Genomic DNA, 24,035 nt, shown 5'->3' with positions numbered 1-24,035 from the left:
CGTGCGTGTGTGTGTCTGTCAAGTGTCTGTCTTAAGTACTGTGGGTGTTGTAGTGTCTGTACGCAAACTGTTTGATTTAAGTGTGTTTGTGTGTGTTACATTTTGCGTCACTCATGCATACAGTATACTTCTCTGTCTCTGTTTTCCAAGGAAAGGGGGGGATAGACGGAGGGATAGAGGGAGGGAGAGAGGGATAGAGGGAGGGATAGAGGGAGGGAGAGAGGGATAGAGGGAGGGAGAGAGGGATAGAGGGAGGGAGAGAGGGATAGAGGGAGGGAGAGAGGGATAGAGGGAGAAAAGGTGGGCGTGTATGATGTTATGCTTTGCTCTACCCGTCTCTCCACACATTTGCTTCTGCACCCTTTTTCTGCACCTTTTCTCCTCACTCTTTCCTCTTGGTGCTCTTTTCGTCTGTCCACATAAGTCGTTGTGCTCTCTCTCTCTCTCTCTCCCTCCTTCTCTCTCTCTCTCTCTCCCTCTCTCTCTCTCTCTCTCTCTCCCTCCCTCTCTCTCTCTCTCTCTCTCTCTCTCCCTCTCTCTCCCTCTTTCTCTCTCTTTCCCTCTCTCGCTCTCTCTCCCTCTCTCTCTCTCTCTCTCTCATTCTCTCTCTCTCTCTCTCTCTCTCTCTCTCTCTCTCTCTCTCTCTCTCTCTCTCTCTCTCTCTCTCTCTCCCTCTCCCTCTCTCCCTCTCTCTCTCCCTCTCTCTCGCTCTCTCTCTCACTCTCCATGGCTTTCTGGTGGTAAATCTCTTTAGTAAGTGTTTGTCTCAGTGAAGCTCTGTCTCTTTCCACCTGTGTTGGTGTGCCTCACCCTCTGTTCATTCCTAGTGCCACCAAGGTAGCAGCATCATCCACCGTCCTCATACGGTTATGCCCAAACGTTACATGAATGTTAAGGAGCCGTTAGCCTAGTCACTGACCTGATCCCCCCCCCACCCCTTCCGCTTAGTATAATATCACGTTAGTATTACGCTAGTGAGGAGCAGAGTTGTTGACAAGTATAGAGAACAGAAACAGATTTGCTGTTTAAGGTTGACTTTTGAAGGGGTTCCCTTGCAGACTGGCTAGATAGATTACATTAGAAAGACACCCAATATATGTGTTTTTATGTTGTGTAATACACCTTGTTGAGTTATTTTTGTGTAGTTTGTAAAAAAAAGTCCATGTTAGACATATAATGGTATTGTTAGTGCTGATCAAAACCTTTCAGAAAAAGGCACACCTGTAATGTTCTCAATCTCATAACTTAGTTATGTTGTTTATTGTTAGTCTTCATTTTTGCTTTCTATGTATTGAAAGTTGATTTTTCTATGTATTCTGCAAGTTGATCTCTCTGTGTCTTCTGTAGACTTAGTAACTCCCTTTCTCCCATCCTCTCCTCTCTCTCTCTCCCTCCTGTCTCTCCCTTTCTCCCATCCCCTCCTGTCTCTCTCTCTCCCTCCTGTCTCTCCCTTTCTCCCATCCCCTCCTGTCTCTCCCTTTCACTCCCCCTCCTCCCCCCCGTATCTTTATCGCTCTCTCTCTCTTTCTCTCTCTCTCTCTCTCTCTCTCTCTCTCTCTCTCTCTCTCTCTCTCTCTCTCTCTATCGTTCTCACTATCTCTCTCGCTCTTTTTCCCATCTCGTTCTTTCTCCTCCTCTTTTCTCTACCCCTCTCTCTCGCTCCCTCTTTCTCTCCCTCTCTCTCCTCTCTTTCTCTCTCTCAACCTCGTCACGTTCCCTCTCACACACACTCCCCCCTTACCCTATCCCTTCTCCCTTCTGCTAGCAGTCGATTGTTGTTCCTTGTGTCTCGCTCTCTTGTTGTCTCTGTTGTTGTGTTGTGGTACAGTACTGATGCATCCTGGGAGTTGATGTTCACTGATGCCTGTGATGATGCTTTATCTCCTACTAGCTCCAGTGTAGGTTGGAGGGGCTTAAAGATGATCGCAGGACCCATAGGACCTTCAGCTCTCGAGTAACTATCCCCCCCCCCCATCAATGAGGAGCTGCCGCCCTCTGTTTCTGGCTTTCTCTCTGTTTTTCTGTCTTTCTTGCCCTCTCTCTTTCTTTCTCTCTCTCCCTAACATGCTCTGCTTTTAGTATCTGTGTCTGGTGTTGCAGAACGTCTGTAGACGTCATCAGTTTGCTCCAGTAGTGCACACTCACTCTCTCTTCCTTTCGCTCTTTCTCTCTCTCTCTCTCTCTCTCTTTTAGTTCACTAGTTTAGCTGTAGTCTTGTCTGGTTCGTTTTGCTTTTCTCTCGGCTACGGGACCACATCCTGCTATCCCTCCCTCCCCTCCATCCCCCTTGTCCCTCTCACCTGCCTCTGGCTATGCAGTACCCAGCGGTGTTGCAGTAGTTGTAGGGGGGGGGAACATGTTGCAGAGCCACATAGACATGGAGCAGATAAGACAGACAACCAGACACGCAGGCATACAGAGACAGACAGACAGACAGACAGACAGACAGACAGACAGGCAGACAGGCAGACAGACAGACAGACAGACGGAGAGGTAGGCAGGCAGGTAGGTAGGTAGGTAGGTAGGTAGGTAGGTAGGTAGGTAGGTAGGTAGGTGGGAGACAGAAAGAAATAGAGACAGACAGACAGGTAGACAAGTTGGCAGACAGGTATACAGGAGACAAAACGGAATAGAGACACAGACATAATTTCTGAGCTAAAACTGATCGTAATCCGCCACCCCCTCAACACACACACATTCACATAGAGTGTGTGAGGGCTGTACTTACTGTACCGCCTCACTCTAACCATTCCCTCTGTCTGGCTACTCTTCTGCGTTAGTTGAGCGTTAGCTTATCGTTCCCATAGAGTCAGATGTTTTCAGAGAAACGCAGCCCTCCTGCTCCACGTCTGAGCAGCCACTATCAATACTGCTGTTACTGCTCTTAATATATCTGTTATTGTCAATATGGATGTTGTTGCCTTTGTCCACTTTATCTGTGAATTTAACTCATCTATCTTAGCTCAGTCAAACTAATCCATGTATATCTGTGAATTTAACTCATCTATTTTAGCTCAGTCAAACTAATCCAGGTATATCTGTGAATTTAACTCATCTATTTTAGCTCAGTCAAACTAATCCAGGTATATCTGTGAATTTAACTAATCTATTTTAGCTCAGTCAAACTAATCCAGGTATATCTGTGAATTTAACTCGTCTATTTTAGCTCAGTCAAACTAATCCAGGTATATCTGTGAATTTAACTCATCTTTCTTAGCTCAGTCAAACTAATCCAGCTATATCTGTGAATTTAACTCATCTTTATTAGCTCAGTCAAACTAATCCAGCTATATCTGTGAATTTAACTCATCTATTTTAGCTCAGTCAAACTAATCCAGGTATATCTGTGAATTTAACTAATCTATTTTAGCTCAGTCAAACTAATCCAGGTATATCTGTGAATTTAACTCATCTTTCTTAGCTCAGTCAAACTAATCCAGGTATATCTGTGAATTTAACTCGTCTATTTTAGCTCAGTCAAACTAATCCAGGTATATCTGTGAATTTAACTCATCTTTCTTAGCTCAGTCAAACTAATCCAGCTATGTCTGTGAATTTAACTCATCTTTCTTAGCTCAGTCAAACTAATCCAGGTATATCTGTGAATTTAACTCATCTATTTTAGCTCAGTCAAACTAATCCAGGAATATCTGTTAATTTAACTCATCTTTCTTAGCTCAGTCAAACTAATCCAGGTATATCTGTGAATTTAACTAATCTTTCTTAGCTCAGTCAAACTAATCCAGGTATATCTGTGATTTCAACTCATCTTTTTTAGCTCAGTCAAACTAATCCAGGTATATCTGTGAATTTAACTCGTCTATTTTAGCTCAGTCAAACTAATCCAGGTATATCTGTGAATTTAACTCATCTTTCTTAGCTCAGTCAAACTAATCCAGCTATATCTGTGAATTTAACTCATCTTTCTTAGCTCAGTCAAACTAATCCAGGTATATCTGTGAATTTAACTAATCTATTTTAGCTCAGTCAAACTAATCCAGGTATATCTGTGAATTTAACTCATCTTTCTTAGCTCAGTCAAACTAATCCAGCTATATCTGTGAATTTAACTCATCTTTCTTAGCTCAGTCAAACTAATCCAGGTATATCTGTGAATTTAACTCATCTATTTTAGCTCAGTCAAACTAATCCAGCTATGTCTGTGAATTTAACTCATCTTTCTTAGCTCAGTCAAACTCATCCAGCTATATCTTTGAATTGAGCTAATCTATTTTAGCTCAGTGAAATTATTCCAGCCGCTATCACTGTATCAAGCAAGACAAGAGGCACTTGAATTAGTATTACCGGTGTGACTTACAGTGCTGCTATGTCTGTGAGATTGTATGCACCATATAAAAGAGGATAACGATACGAGGTCAGGAAGCGGAAGACGTCTGTATGGAAGGACAAAGAGCAAGATAGGTGTAGTGTCACAAACCTCTTTCTCGGTCACTTTTTGACTGTTGAGTAAACATCTCATCTTTCAAAGGTGTCGAAAAGGCAACCTGCTCTATAAAAATCTCATTGTGTCTCTTTTTTTCTCTCTCTCTCTCTCTCTCTCTCTCTCTCTCTCTCTCTCTCTCTCTCTCTCTCTCTCTCTCTCTCTCTCTGTCTCTCTCTCTCTCTCTCTCTCTCTCTCTCTCTCTTTCTCTCTCTCTCTCTCTCTCTCTGTCTCTCTCTCTCGTTCTCTCTCTCTGTCTCTCTCTCTCGTTCTCTCTCTCTCTCACTCTCTCTCTCTCTCTCTCTCTCTCTCTCTCTGTCTCTCTCTCTCTCGTTCTCTCTCTCTCTCTCTCTCTCTCTCTCTCTCTCTCTCTCTCTCTCTCTCTCTCTCTCTCTCTCTCCTTCGCCAGGTGCAGTCACGATACAGCAGCAAAGAAAACATCCTAAGATCAAGTAAGCACTCTGCCACACACCCTTAAGAAGCGAGTTAGAGCTTCCCCTGTAGCAGGACAATTGTTTGTGCACATCTATGTGTGCGTGTGTGTTCATACATGAGCATTCGTGCATCCGTCCGCGCACACGAGTGATGTTGTGCCAGGGGCTAACTGAGGCCCATGTTCACAATCTGAAATAGGCTGTGGAATCGTCAGTTTATAGGACCGGGAATTTGGTCAAGAGAAATCCGTGCACTGTAGCTTTGTTCTGGCCTTGTTCTTCCGCTTGCCTTTGGAATGATTCCACTGCTGTTATTAGAAACAACATGGTTGCTGTCGATAGCTGAAATCGTGTGTGTGTGTGTGTGTGTGTGTGTGTGTGTGTGTGTGTGTGTGTGTGTGTGTGTGTGTGTGTGTGTGTGTGTGTGTGTGTGTGTGGAAATGAAATAACACAAATGGAATCATGTAATAACCAAAAAAGTGTTAAACAAGAAACACGAGCAATGGACATTAGACTGCTGGAAATCTGTCCTTTTGAGTCCAAATGTAAGATTTTTGATTCCGTGTATTTAAGATGTTTGGTTCCGTGTATTTGTGAGACGCAGAGTAGGTGAACGGATGATCTCCGAATTTGTGGTTCTACCGTGAAGCATGGAGGAGGTGTGATGGTGAGGGGATGCTTTGCTGGTGACACTGTTGGTGATTTATTTCGACTTCAAGGCACACTTAACCAGCATGGCTACCACAGCATTCTGCAGCAATACGCCTTCCCATCTGGTTTGCTCATAGTGGGACTATAATTTAGGCTGTGTAAGGGCTATTTGATCAAGAAGGAGAGTGATGGAGTGCCTCAGATGACCTGGCCTCCAGAATCACCCAACCTCAACCAAATTGAGATGATTTGGGATGAGTTATATGTGTTATTTCATAGTTTTGATGTCTTCACTATTATTCTACGATGTAGAAAATAGTCCGAATATAGACAACACTTATAATGAGTAGGTGTGTCCAAACTTTTGACTGGTACAGTAGGTGTATGATTCTGTGTAAGACCCTGTCCCTGTGTCCTCTCTCTATCTCTGTCTCTGTCTCTGTCTCTGTCTCTGTCTCTGTCTCTCTCTCTCTCTCTCTCTCTCTCTCTCTCTCTCTCTCTCTCTCTCTCTCTCTCTCTCTCGCTCTCTCTCTCTATCTCCCGTCAGGTCACAGTGCAGTGGACATCACCAAGGTGGCCCGGAGACACCGCATGTCCCCGTTCCCCCTCACCTCCATGGACAAGGCCTTCATCACTGTGCTAGAGATGACCGCCATCCTGGGTACTGAGATCATCAACTACAGAGGTGAGGAGGGGAATGCACACACACATAAGCTATAAAAGTGAATACACAAATACTGTACACACACATGAAAGTATGGAGGTGAGGACACACACACACATACACACGTCAACTACACAACACACATGTCACACACACACACATACACACATACATGCACAAATCAGCACACACATCAACTAGTCTGCATTGTGTATGGTCAGCAAGATGAGTACATCTATCAATCATCTATTACAAAGGTCAGGCAGTAGAGTGAGTCATCCACTGACTACATCATATTACTGTATATATCACCTTACGAACACATCAACTATAGATGCAGAGGTTGTAGAGGGCTTCACCTCCCACCCCCTCAAACTCCCCCAGGCTCGAGTGTTAAAGTCCAACAAGTCCTCCTGTCCTCCCCCTTGCCAGTCCCCAGTCTCTGCCGTCAACTGCAGTGGTGGAAACAGTGGTGGCACCTCCCCCTTTGGCTGCTGAAACACCCACTTACCATTTCAGACAGTGCCACCTAGACCTCCCCCAGGAATCTCTCCAGCAGCCTAAAAGATGTTAGTCCTGTTTGTTGTGCCAGGACTTCCGGGGTTTTCCACCCCTCCCCCCAGCAGCCGCCGGTCACTCAGCCTTAAACTCACTGCCATCAGTTGCTTCTGTAGGGTGGCTGGTTGAACTAATCTCAAAAGAATGGTTGGATTGTGGAAGATAGGCTCAGGCTCCACACCCCCTTCTCGTGTAGGTCTTAGCAGCTGCCAGGCCCTCAACACCGCAGAGTAAAACTCAGAGAGACCTGCTGTACTCAGCCTCTCCAGCCTCATGAGGAACAGCTGCTGGTCCAACCGTAATCTGCCAGCTCTCCTCAGCAGTGCGCATGCTGGTTCCCTCCAGCCGACATCAGTATGGGTACAGAAATCTCTACACCGCCTTTAGTCAGAATGCAGCCACCCTGCTCTCCAGTTCCCCCAGGCCCTGTCCTCCTTCGTGGATGGACATGTACAACACTGTCGCATTCAACCAGTGATGGCCGAACCAAAAAAAATCCTGCATCTCCCCCACCACAGAGGTCACCTGCCCATCAGACAGCAGTAGACAATGCATACCCTTGGCTTCACCACTCTGTCTTTCCAAACCAAAGAAGAAGGAGCTGGGAGCATCCATCTCCTTAAGCATGTAAAACCTAGCTCTTACAAGTGCTCCCTTTGCTTTAACCTGGAAAAAACTGCCCAGGTCCCTACATAATTCAGCTAAATTAGTCTGGAGGTCTACATTGCCTTGCCCCACCAGCTCTACCTACACTTCATTGATACTATGCTCGAGTTCCCCCAATACTCTCCTAGTTTTTGAGGATGAGAGAGCTGTTTACTGTTGACAGAAAAGCCGAATTTGGACTTTTCCCACATCCTACCATTGACTCAGAGACACATTCTCCACTCTTTGCTTAAAACCTCAGCAAAAAGTGGCATCTTGTAAGAGCTTTACATTAAACTTCCAATATGATGCCTGCCGAAGCCCTGGTAAAATAGACAACTGAGCCATGGTTATGTGGTGACCCGAAAAATCCACCGGGAGAATGGTAGCACCCAACAGCCTATTGCTCTGATTCCTGGACATGTAAAACTGATCTAGTCGGGCTGCACTCACCCTAGTCCTAAAGACGTTTACCAATGTATACTGTCTTGTGTTGGGATGTCTAGTTCTCCAAACATCCACTAGATCAAACTGCTTAATGATGTCCCTTACCTCCCACTGAGCCTGATAGAGTCTCCTCCCCATTTCTATCTTTCATAAAATCCATCGTACAGCTCCAGTCGTACAGCTACAGAGTTCCTGTCTAAGACACCCAAACAGAAGCCCCCTCTCTCTCCCTGTGTTAGGCGCATGCACATTTATAAGGACAAAACCCCTGTTGTTAATTTCTGATTTTACTACAAGCAGTCTACCCCTGCACAAAGGAGCACATGTTTCTGCCACCCCTGCACTAACATTTGTTCCATGGCTCAGCACACTTGCCCTTTTCCACCAGAGCCCCCAATCGACTTCATTCACCACATCACTAAACAACACCTGTACTTTTTTTTGTTTTACATATTCACCCAACAGACTCCTCTTTCCCACATCTCTGGGGCAATTTATATTGAGCGACCCTACCCGTAGAGTCTCCATAAGAAGTGGGAGAAAAGCCAGCAAAGAAAGAGACCAATAGCAAAGCTCAAAAAGCCCCAGTGCCAGAAAGAAACTATACATCTAAATAGTGTCTGAAGGACGACCCTTACGCACGGTTCTGACCCACTTCCTCAACCTAAACCGTTTCCTGGGTGAGAGGAAACCATGCCCCTCATTTTTCATAGCGTGTTGTACGATTTTACAAACAGCTTGACACCCTCCTCAACCGCCCGTAGTCACTTGCCCTTCCCCACTATACTCTCCTCATCCAATAGCATAACCTGTCTAGGCATAGCATGACTAGACCCAGCCTCATCTACACCACCATCCATAGCATGACTAGACCCAGCCTCATCTACACCACCATCCATAGAATGACTAGACCCAGCCTCATCTACACCACCATCTATAACATAACTAGACCCAGCCTCATCCACACCACCATCTATAGCATAACTAGACCCAGCCTCATCCACACCACCATCTATAGCATAACTAGACCCAGCCTCATCTACACCACCATCTATAGAATGACTAGACCCAGCCTCATCTACACCACCATCTATAGCATAACTACACCCAGCCTCATCTACACCACCATCTATAGAATGACTAGACCCAGCCTCATCTACACCACCATCTATAGCATAACTACACCCAGGCTCTGCTACCTATGTCTCATGGCCCCTTGCAAGTCAACCTCGATTTCCGCCACTGGCGCTTGTATACTCACCTTGTCTATGGGCTTTATGTGAGCATGCAAAGCTCTTATGTCCCAAATCCCCACACTCAAAGCACCGTATACTATCTGTGAAGGCAAACCTTGCGTAGAGCCTCTCCCCGAGCCTCACTTTAAAATACACATTTAACTGTTACTCATTGTTGTTCAGAAACAAGAAGTATTGCCTCCTGAACGAAACAACATGCTTAATGGCATCTGCCTGAAATCCTGCCAACAGTACATGAAAACTGATAGCAAACTTACCAAACCAACTCAGCTCTTTCCGGATTTGATCATCCATAATAAACAGAGGTAGATTCGCAACTACCACCCTAGTCGAAGGAGTCGAAACCAGGAGACCCAGAGACTCACAGACATAAAGTAAGTGACCATTACCTAACTTAGCACTACATGATCAGTAGCTCAACAGTGTGGTCCTAGGATGGTGGGTTTTATTCCCGGGACCAACCATATGTAAAATTGTAATTTGGATTAAAGCATCTGCTAAATAACATTATTCACATTACAATAGAATGTCGGTGGTACAGAACAGACTTGTAGCACCTTGTCAGGCTCAACCACCTCACTGACAATATGAACTACACATGACAGGGTTTAAGCTGACTCTGGCTCTTGTCTGCAGGCTTAGATGTTACACACATACTCTGAATGTCATATTACAGTGTACAGACACATTCAGAGGAGTATAAACACACTGGTCCTGGAGCATGTCTGTCCCCCTAGCTCTTCCTAGGGCACTGCCCTCAGGGCCTTTGTCAGAGTGCCTTAGGGCCGTGGTCACCCCCCTGGCTGTGTGACATCAGTGTGGTGGTGGTGACACAGACCTGACATGGGGGCAGGACACAGGACACACACTTACACACTCACACACTTCTGATTCAGTTCTGTGCTCATCATGACTAATAGAACAGCTATGGTGGTGTGTCCTCTCTCTTTTCTCCCAGTAAAGTGATGTTTCATGTTGTTTTGGGGTAGGGTGTTTCAGGATGGAACAGCTCCCGTGCTGGTGGGGGGAGGAGTGTGTGTGTGGGGGGGGGGGGGGGGGGGGGGCGTCAGGGGAGGAGAGGGGAGAGGGGTGTGTGGGTCGGAGGGGAGGGAGAGAGATAGGTGTGTGGTGGGGGAGTAGGGGGCATGGTCCGTGTGTGTGCTTAATGGAGCTTGTCTTAGCTTGTCTAAGCTTGCCTGGCACAAGACTATCAATTCATTGAATAGTCCCAAAAGTGCAAATCCACTCACGTCCCAACATCTGGCACTGCAGGCTCAATCAAATGCTTGAAGTATTTGAAAGATTTGGAACATTAATTGAACCTACTCTTATGTGTGTGCGTGCATATGTGCATGCTTGTGCGTATGTGTGTGTCCCAATCCTTAGCTCTCCGTCTCATGTAAGTCATTGATATCATAGCTCAGATTTCACATTAACAGCCACTTAATAATCACAGGAAGACACACACACGAGAGTATGTGTTTGTGTGTGTCCGTGTATGTTTGTTCCGGTGTGGGTGTGTTTGTTTGGATGTGTGTGTTTTTTAGGTTTGGGTGTATATGTGCATGTGTGTGTGTGTGTGTGTGTTTGTTCAGGTGTTTGTGTGCGTGTGTGTGTGTGTTTTTCTGGTCAGGTGGTGAGTCACCCACAGAGATCCTGATGAGAGGTGTCACACTCTCTCTCTAACACACACACCTCTGGCACATATGCCTCTCCGTGTCTTCATCTGAAACAGATGCCCTCTCTCCCTCCTCTCTCTCTCTCTCCCTTTCTCCCTCCATCTGTCCCTTCTCTCCCTCCCTCTCTCCCTCTCTCTCTCCCTTCCTCTCTCTCCCTCTCTCTCTCTCTCTCCCTCTCTCCCTCTCAATCCCATTCAATCCCTCTCGCACTCCTCTTCCTTTCTCCCTTCCTCTCTCTCACTCCTCTCCCTTTCTCCCTTCCTCTCTCTCTCTCACTCCTCTCCCTTCCTCCCTTCCTCTCTCTCACTCCTCTCCCTTTCTCCCTTCCTCTCTCTCACTCCTCTCCCTTTCTCCCTTCTTCTCTCTTACTCCTCTCCCTTTCTCCCTTCCTCTCTCTCACTCCTCTCCCTTTCTCCCTTCCTCTCTCTCACTCCTCTCCCTTTCTCCCTTCCTCTCTCTCAATACTCTCCCTTTCTCCCTTCCTCTCTCTCACTCCTCTCCCTTTCTCCCTTCCTCTCTCTCACCCCTCTCCCTTTCTCCCTTCCTCTCTCTCACTCCTCTCCCTTTCTCCCTTCCTCTCTCTCACTCCTCTCCCTTTCTCCCTTCCTCTCTCATACCCTCTTCTCTCCCTTTCTCCATTCCTCTCTCTCATACCCTCTTCTCTCCTTTTCTCCCTTCCTCTCTCTCACTCCTCTCCCTTTCTCCCTTTCTCCCTTCCTCTCTCTCACTCCTCTCCCTTTCTCCCTTCCTCTCTCTCATACCCTCTTCTCTCCCTCTACGTTTTTTTCTTACTTTTTTCTTTTTCCCTCCGTCTCTCCCTTCCTACCTCTTTCTCTCTCTCTCTCTCCCTGTCTCCCTTCTCCCTCTCTCTTCTCCTCCTCTATCCCCTCTCTCTTCTCCTCCTCCATCCCCTCTGTCTTTCTCTAGATGGGATGGGTCGAGTCCTGGCTCAGGACGTTTATGCCAAAGACAACCTGCCCCCGTTCCCCGCCTCTGTCAAGGATGGTTATGCTGTAAGAGGTATGTATTCATCTGTAATATATTGCAATGTAGCCTACACAACCACACACTACACTACACACACACACACACACACACACACACACACACACACACACACACACACACACACACACACACACACACACACACATACTGTATACCACCTTATGTCATATTGTACTGTACTGCTGAATATTACACAGTACATGGCATGCTATCCCTCTCTCTGTACTGATATGCCCTTCCTGTTTGTGAAGTCAGAAGGCACTACCCACTGAAACACGAGTCAGCTAAATGACACTCTTCCACAGTCACCCACTCACACACACATATCGTAGATCTTCACACACACACACACGGCATACACACACAGAGACACACATTGATAAACACGCAGCAGCATATACACACAATCATACAAACATACACACAGATTAAATTACATTTTATTTTATTTGTTTAGCGGCTGATGGTCCAGGTGACCGTTTCATCATCGGAGAATCCCAGGCTGGAGAACAGGTTCGCACCCTTACACACACACACACACACACACACACACACACACACACACACACACACACACACACACACACATACACACACCCTTACAGACAAACACACACACTTACACTTCCCAATTTCTATAACGTGACTACACACACAGCTACAAGCAACTGGCTGGAAACCCGCTTCATGTAGAGAAATATTGAAACACACACACAGACACATACAATTGTGGCATGGCTGCTAGACAGAGGAGGTGGATGTAAAACACTCCTTCAGAGCAGAAGTGTGCATGTGTGTGCGCGGGTGCGTGTGTGCGCGCGAGGAACACGCCCCCGTAGCGTAGCGACACAGTACTGACTCAGCATACTGAATTACCCAGCAACCCACTCACTCGCAGGTGGGCCGCCTGCCTGGCCTCATTATACACGGTATCACACACACACTGATGCATGACACAAGATCACACACACAAACACACTGACACATCAATACACCTCCTGCATGTCTGATGCAATATGTTGTTGTGCTGTTGCTCTGTGTCTGCCTGTGACTGGGAAACACAATAATACCTTACGCTTAGACACATACCAATGTTTTAGGATTCTAAGAGAGCCTAGGGGGACATTCTACAGATACGTTTGGAACATCTGTGTACGTCCGAGTGTGTGTCCGTTCATTTGCATGTGTGTGTGTGTGTGTGTGTGTGTATGCGTATTTGACACCAGTCTCTTTCTCTCTCCCTTGCAGCCCACCCACACAGTGATGCCAGGGCAGGTGATGAGGGTGACGACGGGGGCTCCTATCCCCTGTGGGGCGGACGCTGTGGTACAGGTGGAGGACACAGAGCTGCTCCGCGAGTCTGAAGACGTGAGTCTCACCTTTGACCCCTGACCCTTAGCCCTGTGAAGTGGGACAGGGTTCATGTCCTAGCTTCTTCTAAGGAACTAGCAGTGTCTGTCTATTACCTGGGTATAAGGTGACAATATAGTAGAAACTTACTAGGCCAGTGTCTAGGTCTGGGACAATAGAGCCTTCCAACAAAAGACTTGGGCTAGTACCAGGATATAGTGTCTACATCCAGGGGTTGGTTAGACAAAGCCTAGTATCAGGTGTCTAGCTGCTGAAGGCTTAGCGGCTATGCTGATTACCCAGGCACAGAGAATAGTGTTTAGTAGGGAGTCTTCTAGATTAGGGGACAGTAGTAAATGGTTGTGATGATGGCTCCTTACAGAATGTTTTGTCTTGTCTCCTTCTCAGGGCACCGAGGAGCTGGAGGTGCGGATCCTCGTCCAGGCTCGTCCAGGACAGGACATCAGGTGTGTGTGTGTGTGTGTGTGTGTGTGTGTGTGTGTGTGTGTGTGTGTGTGTGTGTGTGTGTGTGTGTGTGTGTGTGTGTGTGTGTGTGTGTGTGTGTGTGTGTGTGTGTCAGTGGAGGGTGGGCTCATAGTAATGTCAGGAATGGAATAGATGGAACGGGATCAAACACATATTGCACATATGGAAACCACGTGTGTATGTCTCTTTCTGTATGAAGTGTGTGAGTGTCTGTAGTTATTTGTCTGTAAAATGTGTGAACATATGTTTCAATGGTGTCCCTCTGAATCCTATCCCCTCCCGGTCTCCGCTTCTCTCCAGGCCCATAGGTCATGACATCAAGCGTGGGGAATGTGTCCTGTCCAAGGGAACCCACATGGGCCCCTCTGAGATTGGCTTGCTGGCCACCGTAGGGGTCACCGAGGTGGAGGTGCAGAAGTTCCCCGTGGTGGCTGTCATGTCCACAGGCAACGAGGTGAGACAGACAGACAGACAGACAGACAGACAGACAGACAGACAGACAGACAGACAGACAGACAGACAGACAGACAGACAGACAGACAGGCAGGCAGGCAGGCAGGCAGGCAGGCAGGCAGGCAGACAGGCAGGCAGGCAGACAGGCAGGCAGGCAGATACACACACTTGGCTGTGTATTTCCTGGTCAGGTCCTTTGGTCAGCCCAACCTCCAGGCCCTAATCATAGATGGAATGACATGAGGAAAAGAAGCTGTTCAAAGTACTGTATTCGGACAGTCATAACAGTACATGAGTGTGCTGACCTGCACCAACCCAGGCTCCTGTTTTAAAGGCCCAGTGCAGTCAAAATTCAGTTTCCCTTTGTTTTGTATCAACAGCTAATGAAACTCACACTATAAAAGTGCGAGAACATTTAATCAGGGTTATTCCCTAATAGTTGCTGGTTGAAAATACAATTTACACAGGACTTTCTAATCAGCAGGTTTTGCATGAGGGGAAGTTTTGACTTGCCTGTTGACACCAGGGTAGGGTTGATTGGCGGGAATCCGGCATTTACTGATATATAACTGGATAAATAACTGTGTGAACGCAGTACATTAGAAAACATTATTTATATCAACAGCAGAAGCCTATATATCATACTGTATATGTATTGGATAACGGCACAATCATTTGGGCTTGGGCTCATAATGTATGGCTCATAAAATGTATTTAATGTATGGCTTATCGGGGTCAGGTAGCTTTCAGGCTTGAATTTTCGATCAAAGCTCTTATAAAACCTGTTTGATAAGAGGGGGCTCCCGAGTGGCACTGCAGTCTAAGGCACAGCATCTCAGTGCTAGAGGCGTCACTACAGACCCTGGTTTGATTCCAGGCTGTATCACAACCGGACGTGATTTGGAGTCCCATAGAGCAGCGAACAATTGGCCCAGCGTCATCCGGGTTAGGCCATCATTGTAAATAAGAATTTATTCTTAACTGACTTGATTTATTTATACATTTTTATTTAACCTTTATTTAACTAGGCAAGTCAGTTAAGAACAAATTCTTATTTACAGTGACGGCCTACCCCGGCCAAACCTGGCATGCTTTTGAATGACATTTCCGGTTTTGGAAACACCGGGTTACCAGGGAGAAAGTGATTTATTGTCAGGATGGAACATTTGTAAAATCCCTGGGAAATATTCAACCTACACCAGGGGGTAAATGTTAATAGACACATAAAGAGAGTTCCAAACCTCTCTGCTAATAACAGCTAGCTTTCAGGTTACATATCCCTCCTATTAGGCCCCTCCGCTCTAGTGGATTGATCCCTGCACCACAATCCTGTGGTTAGTACATCGCTTTGGTGACCTTCCCCGCACCACTCTGATCACTCCCAGACAGTCCTAGCAAAATTCCTGCTAGAGAAATCGTTTTTGCTAAAAAGCTCATTTTGTTCAAGTTTGACCATTTTAAATATTACAGCAAGTTACTTAATTGTTACCCAAAAATGATTTGATATTGAGATCAAAACAGCTGCACTGGGTCTTTATTAAAACATTTTGCAAACAGAAACCGACAATGAGTGTTTCTTATTGGACAAATCCAGGTTGTCCCTTCCTGTTGCAGTTCGTTTTTTTTCTCTCCAATTGGTGCCTAATGAACACGTCCCCTGGTGTCTCTAGCTGTTGAACCCAGAGGACGACCTCCATCCAGGGAAGATCAGGGATAGTAACCGCTCCACGCTGCTCGCTACCATCCAGGAGCACGGATATCCCACCATCAACCTGGGCATCGTGGGAGACAAGTAGGACTTCACACTCCTCTTCCTGTTCTTGATGCTCCTCCCCTTTCTGTTCATCTTACTTTTCCTCCTCCTCCTATCCCTTCTCTTCTCCTCTTCTGTGGTGTTTGATGGTAACTGGTAACTGTTCTCTGTCTATCGGCCCCACAGCCCAGACGACCTCCTGAACGCCCTGAACGAGGGCATCAGCCGTGCTGACGTCATCATCACCTCTGGAGGGGTGTCTATGGGAGAGAAGGTATGTGAGCAAATCGTGAGTATGAATGGTCATTGGTCATGACATTGCACTATGCTGACACCTTGTGGTTGGGATGGGGAACTGTTTAAAAATATATAGTAGATATTATTTCAGCCTGGTCTCATAGACCAGATGTAACAAATTAGTATGATATGTTATGTTTGGTATGGTTACATAAGACATAGTTATCGAAGGCAAAAAAAGGAAGTAGGATGGATGGATGGGAGTATAAGGCAAACGTCTAGCAACCCAAAGGTTGTGAGTTTGTATCTCATTACGGACAACTTTAGCATTTAAGCAAGTTTTAGCTATTTTTTTATTTTAGCTAACCCTTCCCCTAACCTTAACCATTTAAACTAACTTCTACACTTAACCCTACCCTTAACCCTAACCCCTAGCCTAGCTAACATTAGCCAAATAGCTAACATTACCACCTTGTGCAAATTCGTAACATATATTGCGTTTTGCTAATTCGTAACATTTAGTATGTTTTGCTAATTCGTAACATATTGTAACGACCTGGGTTTATAAGCGCGGAAATCGACCCTGCCGCACTAGCATGCTTTTACGGCACAGTCGATAGCGCGCCGGATATCGGGCTAGAAGGTTGAGGGTTCGAGACCTGCTCCCTGCTGTTTCATTACAGTATAGTAAGTTTTGAAAATTTGTAACATATAATACAAATTGTCATTCGTAATATATCATACGAAATGAGTGATGGACATCCACTAATTAATACATACTTTACGAAACGTAACATATCATACTAAATGCTAAATCTCGAATTTACTTACATAATGATACAAAATGCTCTGAGACCAGGTTTTTAATTTGCACATCCCTCTTTGGAGGACATAATTGTGTTTTTTTTACAGCTATTTCGTTACCTATACATTTGACACAAATGTTACATACATACAAGTAATTGTGGTGTTAATATTATGTGGAGAAATTTACAATTTCACACAGCAAGGGTCGTATTCATTAGGGCCCAAAACGAAAACATTTTTGCAATGAAACATTTCTATCTAAGTACTCCCTTCCTGTTTCAGTCAGTTGTCTTCCGTTTGGTGCCTGTTGAATACACCCCAATGGTGCACAAGACCTATCTGGGTTTTAAGTACAGCTACACTATAACTAGAAGGTGAATGTTTTTGTCTAATGTTTATGTGTACCTTTGAAGACTCCAAAATGTGTGATCCTCTTTTTCAGGACTATCTGAAACAGGTGCTGGATATTGATCTGCATGCTCAGATCCACTTTGGACGAGTCTTCATGAAACCAGGGTGAGATGGATGGATGGATGAATGGCTGGCTGGCTGGCTGGCGAGGTGGATGTGTCGATGGATGGTTCCTTGAACAACCGTGTTGTTCTTCTCTTCTCCCATCATTTCAGTCTCCCGACAACATTCGCCACGTTGGACATGGACGGCGCTCGCAAACTCATCTTTGCCCTCCCAGGTAGTGTGTAAAGTAAAGAGAAAGAGGGAATCAGACAATCGTTTCCAGACTGGTTTTCTAACACACTCTTCTTTTCTCTCTCTCCCCACCTCCCCCCCCCCCCCCCCCCCCCCCCCCCCCCCCCCCCTGGCCCAGGTAATCCCGTGTCTGCCGTGGTGACATGTAACCTCTTTGTTATCCCCGCCTTAAGGAAGATGCAGGGGATCCTGGACCCACGGCCCACCATCATCAAAGCCAGGGTAAGAAGGCACAGGGCTCCATGAATCTTTCTCAATTTGTCTTACCTCAATTGCTTGCGTCCTCTATCTCGCCTTCCTCTCCAAATTCAATGGAGGAGAAGGTCAGAGTGGAGGAATCTGGGATCTTCTCCTCCAATGCGTTTTGAGAAGGAATCGGGAAAGAGGCCGCGCACCTCGAAGTAGGATCAGCTCCATGCAAATGTTATACTCTGCGTATGCACATTTTATACTCTGCATAATCACATGTTATACTCTGCGTATGCACATTTTATACTCTGCGTATGCACATTTTATACTCTGCATAATCACATGTTATACTCTGCGTATGCACATTTTATACTCTGCGTATGCACATTTTATACTCTGCATAATCACATGTTATACTCTGCGTATGCACATTTTATACTCTGCATAATCACATGTTATACTCTGCGTATGCACATTTTATACTCTGCATAATCACATGTTATACTCTGCGTATGCACATTTTATACTCTGCGTATGCACATTTTATACTCTGCGTATGCACATTTTATACTCTGCGTATGCACATTTTATACTCTGCGTAATCACATTTTATACTCTGCGTATGCACATTTTATACTCTGCGTAATCACATTTTATACTCTGCGTATGCACATTTTATACTCTGCGTATGCACATTTTATACTCTGCGTATGCACATTTTATACTCTGCGTAATCACATTTTATACTCTGCGTATGCACATTTTATACTCTGCGTATGCACATTTTATACTCTGCGTATGCACATTTTATACTCTGCGTATGCACATTTTATACTCTGCGTAATCACATTTTATACTCTGCGTATGCACATTTTATACTCTGCGTATGCACATTTTATACTCTGCGTATGCACATTTTATACTCTGCGTATGCACATTTTATACTCTGCGAATGCACATTTTGTACTCTGCATAATCACATTTTATACTCTGCATAATCACATTTTATACTCTGCGTAATCACATTTTATACTCTGCATAATCACATTTTATACTCTGCGTATGCACATTTTATAGTGGTTGATGTGTTGTATTGCAAGCAGGCAAGTAAGTATTTTGTGCATAGAGGGGATATGATGACATGCTTATTCTTATTCTGATTATTTTTTTTAACAGGAGCTTTTTGACATTAGTGAAGAGTGGAGAGTGGATAGCTCTGTTTTATTTTTGGAAAGTAAAATAATTTGACATAGAAATCTATTTCCTATATTTATTTTATTTTCAGAAACAGATTATTGCAGAATAAATTCCTCACCTCTTCTGGCTGTGATGGGTTCATATTCACGAAGAAGTCATACAACAACATACCATGCCCAAATCTCATTTCATTGGGCCTAGTAGCCTAGTAAATAGATAGGCTGTGTATTTCAAGTTTTGCTGTATGCGATCCTATAGGCAGTGTGGTTTATAATAGGCGAATTTCAAAGACCAACACTTTATCTTTTACATTGAAGTATGCTACTGTATTTTTTTGTGCTTGAGTAGGCCTACAATGTTTCAGTCCAGAATATTTGGGTTGGGGGAAAAGGTCCACAACAATTTGCCATTGTTTTCTCTTTAAGAAACTCACATTCCTTTGCCATAAGTTACTGCAAAAGATTAAAAGATTCTGCCGTCTCCAAAAACACTATAACATTTGCCATTGCTCTTTCTTTTAGAAACTGCTGTTGCCTAATTCCAATAGTTCCAAATTCTACAGCAAAATGGTGTTATTTTCACCATGAAAGGTGAATGGAGGGTGTTTTCCAGGTGCCGTTATAATGCTCGTTCAGGTGCACACAGTTTTGCGACAGGTCTGATTTACAACGGAAAGCATGCGCACAAGTATGTGTGGCGTGTGCAAAGTTTTCATTATCTATATTTGTTGGCATAAGTACTCTTTTTCAGAAATGGCGCACTCAGATATTTAGTGTGAAATGTATGCAACGGTTATAAATGAGGCCCCCTGGGTCCTACCTATGAGCGTTTACATTTTTGCGCCCCAATAATCTGTCCTTACTCCTGAAGAGTACACTTGTTTACTTCCTTTCATGTCTCGTAGTTGTCATGTGACGTAAAGTTGGATCCTCGCCCTGAGTACCACCGCTGCATTCTGACATGGCACCACCAGGAGCCTCTGCCATGGGCACAGAGCACAGGTAATAATAGAACCCCATTCTATTCTATTCTGTTTTATTGTGCCCTGCGATATGGAGCGATACGCTGCTATACTATACTGCATGTGTAGTCACAGGCTCTATAACGGACTATCAATGGACTGTTCATTGATTTTGTTCATGGGTAATTGTAGAGGGGTTAGCTACAGTCCTCTAATCTAACAAAGCCTCCCACTGTGACTATTTTCATTGTTTTGTATTCCATGTAGTGCCTAATTGATTCAGTATACTGTAGAGCTCAAGTGCATAAAGAGCTACAATTAGATTGTGTGGTATTAGTAGCCTCTCACCCCATTGCATGGTGTGGTACCGAGGTCATCCTGACTGTCATGGGTTAGATCCTCCTGGACTTGTGTGGTTGGTTAGGGCCTAAAGTGCATTCTCACCATCAGTCTCTTTCTCTCCTCATTTCCTCCCTCCTTTCCTCCATATCCTTTCCTCCATCCTGTAGGTAACCAGGTGAGCAGCAGGCTGATGAGCATGCGCAGCGCCAATGGTCTCCTGATGCTACCTCCAAAAACAGAGCAATATGTGGAGCTGCACAAGGGAGAGGTGGTCGACGTCATGGTCATCGGCCGGCTATGATGTCATCAAAGGGGGACGTTGAGATGGCTTCATAGAGAGAGAGGGTTAAAATGGGTGTTTCGCGGTGCATGTCCACATATCATTGACTATTCTGTAATATGCAACGGCACAGCTAGTTTTTATTGATTTGGATAACGTTGAGGTATAGTCAACATCTCGATCACAAACCTAGGTACATATGATACAAAAAATATAGAATTACTTTAAAAAGATTATAATAGTATTTCAGACAAAGAAAAATATAACTTTTAAAGAAAAAAATCGAATTATCAAAAGAGATTTATTCTGTAATATATTATTATGATTATTCGTATTATTGTTATCATTATTCTTCTTATTATCATTATTATATTATAAGTCAACTTAATTCCTTTCATTGCAATTGCTTTGTGTGTTCAATGCTAGATCTTATCGATATCGGTAGCATTTTAATAGAGCTGTAGGTGCCTGCCAGGACAAAAAAATAAATAAATATATATATATATATTATTTTCTCATCTTTAGTGGGGGAAAAATGTTTGTTTTTTTAAATATAAAGAAAAACAATGAGGAAGACTCCAGATTTCCCACGGTGCTCGGTTAAGAGGAAGGAGGGGAGGGCATAATCTAGGTCTACTTTCTCTGTGGTGTGACGCTTTAACGGTGACGCCACACACTTCTATTTTTCTCTCGTTAGTATGCATCATAATGGCTTCACAAAGAGCTTTGCTTGTTGTTTATCTTGTGAGTCTTGTTTATGTGCGCAGTGCCAAATGCCTGGGCAGGGACGATGGTGGTGATAGGAGGGAAGGGGGCAGTCACCCACCAACCTGCCCAGACCCTGAAGCTTCCTTATTTATCATCTGACCAGGTGCAACTCTGCGCCCGAACCCCCTGGGGGCGTGGTCACCCGTGAAAAACAAAAACTTTTATTTGATCGACTAAGAGTAAGGGGGGGGGAATGAAATAAAATAAACAGCTTCTTTACGTGCTGACAGCCTTTTTAACTGACTTCACAAAAAAATGTACAGATAAAAAAAAATGCGAAGAAGATGAACCATATTGTACAGATATATGTGACCAGCACTCCTAAGGAAATGATTATTATTAAGCAATGAAGAGACATTGAACAACGCTGTACTATAACACATTTTCCGTAATGATATGAAACTGATGAAAGAGACTACGATAATAAAAATCCTTGATCATTATGTAAAAAAAAAAAATTACAAAAATTGTTGGGTTTCCTTTTTTCAAATAAAAACCTATTCAAAGAAAAAAAAAGTGTTCTTCTTTGATGCGTGCAGTGACACCTTGTTTTAGGGTGGACCATTAACATGATCACGTTGATCAAGTTTATTAGCACTTCCGGGGTCCGTAGAGTGGGAGTGCTTATCCAGGATTCGTTTTGCAATTCGGATTATATTCCTAGATCAACACTGGTACACTGAGACGCTTTATGAATACGGGGCCCTGGACGTTCCGCATCCTGACGTAGCCTATGAAGAAACCTAGGCCATTGAACGGTTGATTAAATACACGTGTCACTGAGAGATGAGAGCGGATTACCCTCATAGAAAATACAGTGGAAATACTTCTGAAGCTGTGTTTGGGCAGACAGATACAGTGCAGGTGCCGTTGACTGACCCTACCTAGAATCATCAATTGCTTCCTTTTTCGGTCCCACTTTAAACGAAGTACAACTTGTAAAAGCTTTATATAGTATACGTAGACGCTTCTTAAGCACTACATACATGCTTCACAAATAATGTATAAATGGTGTATACGCGTACATAGTGCATTACGTCGCATTTGGCAATTCACCCTAAAGTGGGAATGGTTATGCCACCCTTTATAAACCATTTATAGTATTACATACTCTTAAATAGGATTTGTGATGCAGTTATGTAGTGTTTATGAAGCCTTTATATATCCTATGTAAAGCCTTTAGAAATTGACGGCTACTTCATTTAAAGTGTGACCCCTTTTTCATTGACTTCATGCACACTGCCACGTGATATTACAATATAATTCCACTAATCATATGTGATCGTGAGGTGCACAGTCTATTCTCCGTAACTCCACTAATTCTGACCAAAGTCTTCTTATTGTAATATTTAGCCGTTATGTATGTGTCGTTCTGAAAGTAACCTAGTGCATTGTTTGGGGAATAGAATGTCAAGGTATTTCAGGCTGTTGACAGGTGAACACTTTGGCGCATGACCATTTAAATGGTCAACTGTGGCGCTGTGGATTTGCCTAGGAGATGCCCAAACACCATGCGCAGTTACACCACAATGATGTGAGCTGACCCAACTCGCCACAGACCCGCTAAGTACGATCATGAGAGAGCAGGCCGAAGAATAAAGACGTTAAAGCTACGCATCTTGGAAATGTTATGTACGCAATAGAACACGACATTTCAGAACCATCGCATGTTAAGGGATTACGGGATTACTTCTTCTGTAAAGACTTGGAAGCGGTGAGTAGACTTCTCTGTGTAGTGAGACTTGAGTCCGATCGATTGACTACTCTAGAAACATTCATTGAATACCAACTTCACCAACAGGATCAGCGCACTCTTGAGTGTGTGTGTAGAACGCAATGACTGTATGATGTGGAATGTTGGCCACCCAACGGTATTCCAACTATTCAAGAAAGAAAATCACAAACAACAAGCCTACAAATGCATACATTTAACTTGTATAAAATATTGCTGTATTTCACAATTTAAGTGGCTGTTTATCGCAATTTAAACTGTACATGACAGATCGGCACTCCAAATGTAGGCTATAATTGTTACATTAACGGTGTTACTATGTAACACCTATGTCGTGCCATTATGTAACAATAACTCCTTGCTCCCAGTATTAGCCCCACTACTAGACATGTAATGGGTTTTGCTGTTGCCAGCAGTGAAACAAACCTCAAAACTGCCTAATCTAAGTAGGTCTAACAATAACTTACTTTTAAGCAAGCGCACATGGCTGTCCTGTCCTGCTTCTATACATTTCGATAGATCTACATTGTCCAGACCAAATGTAAAAACCTTTCCTATTTTGGAACCCTTTTGACGTATGAGTCCACCTGACATTTAAAAGACATTTAAAACAGAGTTGTACAATAGATTCCAGGGCATCTTCCTGTGAACAGAAGCCCACATTTTTGGACCGGTTTAGACAATCAAAACACATATTGTGATCTGATTATGACCAGATCATCCTGCCCACCTCCAGAGGAAGCCAGGCACGCATTGTGTCTGGATATCTTACACGTGTAGACAGAGCTGGACAAAAACCCTGTTCATACCTGCTGTTAACATGTGTCCTTCGTCCTGATCTTGTCTGTGTACACTTTTAAGATCTGATCACAGTGCATCTTTTAATCTTCTACACTTGTCAAAAATGTGGGCACAATCAAAATGTGGACAAGATCAGGACAAAGGCTACATGTTAGAACACAGGTATAAACACAGGTATAAACAGTGCT

At 44.3% G+C, this 24,035-nt stretch overlaps 2 protein-coding genes across 15 annotated transcripts in view; both read left to right on the top strand.

The window, feature by feature from the left end:
* LOC110529226 (gephyrin) overlaps positions 1-21,830 on the top strand; it is a 127,162-nt gene extending 105,332 nt beyond the window's left edge. For 3 of the 14 annotated variants that reach the window (XM_036985260.1, XM_036985264.1, XM_036985256.1), the window contains 15 exons: positions 1,892-1,954; positions 4,851-4,893; positions 6,074-6,211; positions 11,703-11,795; positions 12,241-12,296; positions 13,032-13,151; positions 13,542-13,600; positions 13,920-14,073; positions 15,743-15,864; positions 16,003-16,114; positions 17,312-17,385; positions 17,496-17,563; positions 17,696-17,799; positions 19,868-19,964; positions 20,434-21,830. In XM_036985260.1, coding sequence (XP_036841155.1) covers positions 1,892-1,954; positions 4,851-4,893; positions 6,074-6,211; positions 11,703-11,795; positions 12,241-12,296; positions 13,032-13,151; positions 13,542-13,600; positions 13,920-14,073; positions 15,743-15,864; positions 16,003-16,114; positions 17,312-17,385; positions 17,496-17,563; positions 17,696-17,799; positions 19,868-19,964; positions 20,434-20,567 — 1,437 coding nt within the window. In that variant the 3' untranslated portion in view covers positions 20,568-21,830. The remainder of the gene's footprint in view (positions 1-1,891; positions 1,955-4,850; positions 4,894-6,073; positions 6,212-11,702; positions 11,796-12,240; positions 12,297-13,031; positions 13,152-13,541; positions 13,601-13,919; positions 14,074-15,742; positions 15,865-16,002; positions 16,115-17,311; positions 17,386-17,495; positions 17,564-17,695; positions 17,800-19,867; positions 19,965-20,433) is intronic. The other 11 variants (XM_036985267.1, XM_036985266.1, XM_036985265.1 and 8 more) reach the window with 7 other exon arrangements.
* Positions 21,831-21,939: 109 nt separating this feature from the next.
* LOC110529225 (MAGUK p55 subfamily member 5-A) overlaps positions 21,940-24,035 on the top strand; it is a 28,757-nt gene continuing 26,661 nt past the window's right edge. Inside the window, exon 1 of the mRNA XM_036985270.1 lies at positions 21,940-23,028. The gene's annotated coding sequence lies outside the window, so the exon portion shown is untranslated. The remainder of the gene's footprint in view (positions 23,029-24,035) is intronic.

Source organism: Oncorhynchus mykiss, chromosome 8 (assembly GCF_013265735.2).
Source record: "Oncorhynchus mykiss isolate Arlee chromosome 8, USDA_OmykA_1.1, whole genome shotgun sequence".
Taxonomy (NCBI): domain Eukaryota; kingdom Metazoa; phylum Chordata; class Actinopteri; order Salmoniformes; family Salmonidae; genus Oncorhynchus; species Oncorhynchus mykiss.
Note: the sequence above shows the minus strand (reverse complement) of the source record. Positions and strands in the feature narration are given on the sequence as shown.